General features: G+C 41.2%; 1 protein-coding gene across 2 annotated transcripts; it reads left to right on the top strand.

Annotated features, from left to right (window-relative positions):
- Positions 1–333: 333 nt before the first annotated feature.
- On the top strand, positions 334–3,328 carry LOC125529291 (F-box/FBD/LRR-repeat protein At1g13570-like). Of its 2 annotated transcripts, XM_048693699.1 has the most exons (4): positions 334–548; positions 665–771; positions 1,310–2,131; positions 2,222–2,374. In XM_048693699.1, exons 2-3 carry the CDS (start codon positions 745–747, stop codon positions 1,904–1,906), a joined length of 624 nt encoding a protein of 207 aa, XP_048549656.1. In that variant the 5' UTR covers positions 334–548; positions 665–744; the 3' UTR covers positions 1,907–2,131; positions 2,222–2,374. The 2 variants fall into 2 exon arrangements, with proteins under 2 accessions (XP_048549656.1, XP_048549654.1); XM_048693697.1 differs by lacking the exons at positions 334–548; positions 665–771 and adding an exon at positions 2,766–3,328 and having other exon boundaries at positions 1,896–2,131.
- Positions 3,329–3,856: the final 528 nt, after the last annotated feature.

The raw sequence follows: 3,856 nt of genomic DNA, 5'->3' as shown, positions 1-3,856 counted from the left end.
CTGCCCACTTACTAATGGCGCACCAACTCTAAATGCGCCATTAGTAATCCAGGTTACTAATGGCGCACCTTCTGGTGGTGCGCCATTAGTAGTTTTGCAAAAAAAAAACATACTAATGGCGCACTGTTCCACAGTGCGCCATTAGTAGTTTTGCAAAAAAAGGAATAAAAAATATATAAAAAAAAACATTAGTGGCGTACTTTCCGTCAGGTGCGCCATTACTAGTTACAACTAGTAATGGCGCACTGTGTCTGGATGCGCCATTAGTATGTTTGGACAGGCGCACTAGTTCAATTTTTTTTTTGATACTAATGGCGCACCCTGGGCCAGGTGCGCCATTAGTAGTTTCAACTCTAATGGCGTATCAGAAGGTGGTGCGTCATTAGTATATACTAATGGCACACCGCTTGTCTGGTGCGCCATTAGTGTCAATCCCATCTATAGCCCTTTTTCTAGTAGGGCCTCATCCTCAGGTCCACTCAAGCCTGTTGCTGATCTTCCATCATCCTGCAGCCCTGCATCTCATCATCCTCTTCAGTTTATAACTGGTAAGGCCACAAGCTGCTTATAATTATGTGTAGAGTTTGTAGTTGTGTTGTAATTGCATTGATCCTTGGTCATTCTCGTGTGCTATATTGTGACCTTGTCGGATTGTGGACTACAGATGTTGGTTTGGCTGCCTCTCATGCTGAAAGCAAGGTTTCACCTTGCCGACAGGCTGATGGTTCTCCAAGTGCTGAAGTAATGGGGCCAGAGGTTAGCCTTCCAGAGGTATGATGTACTCCCCCAAAAATTACTACCTCCTTTCAGAAAGACTCCTAGAAAGCACGAGGTCCACCAGATATGATGTGAAAATTGACATTAGATTCGTCATGACAAACATTTTAATAATGCCATAATTCTTTTTATATACTCCCTCTGTTCCATATTAAGTGTCACTGATTTAGTACAACTTTGTACTAAATCAGCGACACTTAATATGGAATGGAGGGAGTATACGTTTACTAACATACTTGTACAAAAATTCAGTCAAAGTTGCATGTTGGAGGCCGAGCCCAAGTCCAAAACATGTCTTTTGGCTGCCTGTACTTGATGCATTCTCTCTTGTTATACTTTTCGTTTTGGCATAAAGTAGCTCAGTGCTCAATTTATGTACTTGATAAAGTAGTCCATTTGTAGTGCCTGACAGTTCTGAATCAATGTAAACGCCCCACAAGGTGTACAATTCATGTCCACTAGCAATGTAGAGCAACAAGTCATCACTGCCAACACTATTTCAATACTTCATTTTTGTATCATGCTTGTGCAGGATATCATTTGGAAGATACATGCCCTTATGCCTATTCAAGATGCCGCTCGTGTTGCCTGCTTGTCTCATGATTTTCTTCACTCTTGGAGATGCTATCCCAAGCTCATATTTGATATGAGAGCACTAGGCACACAAACAAGGGATTTTATCAACATAGTTGACCACATCATGCGGAATCACCCTGGCGTTGGGGTGAAGACATTTAAATTGCAAACTCGTGATGAGTTCACTGTGCATCCAAGTTATCTTGATCGCTGGCTGCAAGTTGCAATTACACCTGGGATCACAGAATTTATGCTAGGGCTCCCCATAAATAGCAAGCTGAAATATAACTTTCCTGGTTCACTTCTATCTCCTGAGGCAGCACACTCAATCCAGTATTTTCACATCACTAGCTGTGCTTTTCATTCTGTAGGCAAAGTTGGTCGCTTGAGTGGTTTGAAGACTCTTTGTCTGCATGATGTTGGTATTACTGGGGAGGAGTTATATCTACTTCTGTCCAATTCCTTCTTGTTAGAGCATTTGGATCTCGAGTCCTGCTACGATATACATTGCTTAAAGATACCACATTTTTTGTCGAAGCTTAACATCCTGTAAGTGCAATGTTGCAAAATGTTACAGATGATTGAATGCAGTGCTCCAAACCTCTCCACCTTCAATTATGATGGTCCCCTGATACATATCTCGCTTGGAAGTTCATTGCAAGTGAAGAAAATGCAAATGACATGTGCCATTATGCCTAACCTGCTCCATTATGCTAGCGCCAAGCTTTCATCCATTGCACCAAATGTCCAAACTCTTTTTTTACACTCACTTTATGAGGTTAGTTTTAGCTTTCATGTACTCTAATTCATTAATTTGTTGATCTAAGCTATAGACCCTGAAGTCATATCTTTGGGTATTCTTTTTCAGACAGTCAATACACCTATGGTGCTGGGTAAATTTCTGCACCTCAAGTATTTGGAGATAAAACTTTTCATGCCAACTCGTTCTCCAGGTTACGACTTCTGTTCTTTGGTTTCTTTTCTTGATGCTTCTCCCACCTTGAGGACTTTCGTCTTGTGTGTAAGTCATTCTTCATTTCCCTTTTTTTTGCGAAATAACTATTAATACATTATATCTTGTCTAACTTATAGCTAGGCAGATTAGTTTGGCTCATCGTGATCTTTACTTGGTGAATCATCCTTTATCCTTTTCCTTCCAAGTATTATGTTATGTCACTGTTATGCCATGGGTGCAACTAATTGCTACACAACAACTGTGATACCTTACCTGTTAGGCTGTTACTACCTTGGTAAACTTCTTACTGCAAACCACTTGTTCGTGGTGTTACTTTTCATATTGTCCTTCTGAACTCTTATGATCAGCCGATTTACTATCCTGTACTTAATAATATACTAAGAATGTTATGTGTCCAGTTTTGCTTAAGAAATTGAGTGGTAACAAACATATGCAGGTAGAGGCTCCTACCATGGAAGGTGGTTTGATTCCTGGAGTCAATATGTGCGAAGATTTCTCATTGGCAAGTTGTGTTCCGAAACACCGACATCGCAAGCTTAAGAGTGTTATCATCACTGGCTTTTGCCCTTGGAAGACAATGATTGAGCTAACGAGATGTATTCTTGATTATGCAACGTCACTAAAGCACCTTACCCTGGACACTACTCTTGGATATCGTAGGAGGAGGTTGGGCAACTGTTTCCCTTTGGGTAGGGATACAATTATGGAAGCCCGAAAGGCTATTGCGGCTATCAGGACATACATTGAGGGGAAAGTACCTTCAAAGATCACGTTTAAGGTTCTTGAGCCCTGCAACTGCAATAAGTGTCAAGAATGTTGAGTTATGTTATCGTAATATGGTTATGTTATGAGTATAGCTTAGAGCCCCTAAAAAAGTGTAATCTATTCAATGACATCTCTACTACTTCCTCCGATCCATATTACTTGTCTTAGATTTGTCTAGATACAGATGTATCATGACACGTCGGAGGGAGTATTAAATTGGAGTTGGTCCTTGCATGTTTGCCTCCACCCCCTCCGGTACGCCCCCCACCTCCCACATAGGATATTCCTAGATTTAACTACATAAATACACATAATGAACTCAAAATATTTCACATATCATTTACTACTTATTTTTCCTATACAATTGACCAGCCAACTTGGCAGTGTGCGTCGGCTCATATCATTTATGTTATTGGAGAATCAGAGAATGTATGTTGGATAGTAATGACCTTGATGACTATGTCGCTATGAGTGGTGTATGTTCTGTTTGGAGGAATGCCATTGCACCTCCAATCGAGGGCCGCAAGCAGGGCGACATCGGGATCCTATGTGTCCGACTGCACCGATGCATTGTTCTTGAGGAAGAAATCGTCAAATTCGATGATGGAGATGTAGACACTTTAGTGGCCAATCTTTCCACTGGCCGGATGGTGAAGCGTTGCTTTTCACTCTTCACCAACCATCTTTTTGTTGGATATTCGGACTGGCTACCGATGTTCGTTGAAGATAATGAACCGTACCTTGTCAAACTATGCGGGCTAT

The sequence above is a fragment of the Triticum urartu genome, unplaced genomic scaffold (assembly GCF_003073215.2).
Source record: "Triticum urartu cultivar G1812 unplaced genomic scaffold, Tu2.1 TuUngrouped_contig_5492, whole genome shotgun sequence".
Lineage (NCBI taxonomy): Eukaryota > Viridiplantae > Streptophyta > Magnoliopsida > Poales > Poaceae > Triticum > Triticum urartu.
This window is presented reverse-complemented; position numbering and strand designations above follow the sequence as displayed.

Bases quoted from the DNA above. Each gene is read 5' to 3' on its own strand.
- LOC125529291 (XM_048693697.1), top strand. From the start codon at position 1,922: ATGTTACAGATGATTGAATGCAGTGCTCCAAACCTCTCCACCTTCAAT. The intron at 2,132-2,221 runs GTTAGTTTTAGC...ATTCTTTTTCAG, and splicing joins TTTTACACTCACTTTATGAG to ACAGTCAATACACCTATGGT. The intron at 2,375-2,765 runs GTAAGTCATTCT...AAACATATGCAG, and splicing joins TGAGGACTTTCGTCTTGTGT to GTAGAGGCTCCTACCATGGA.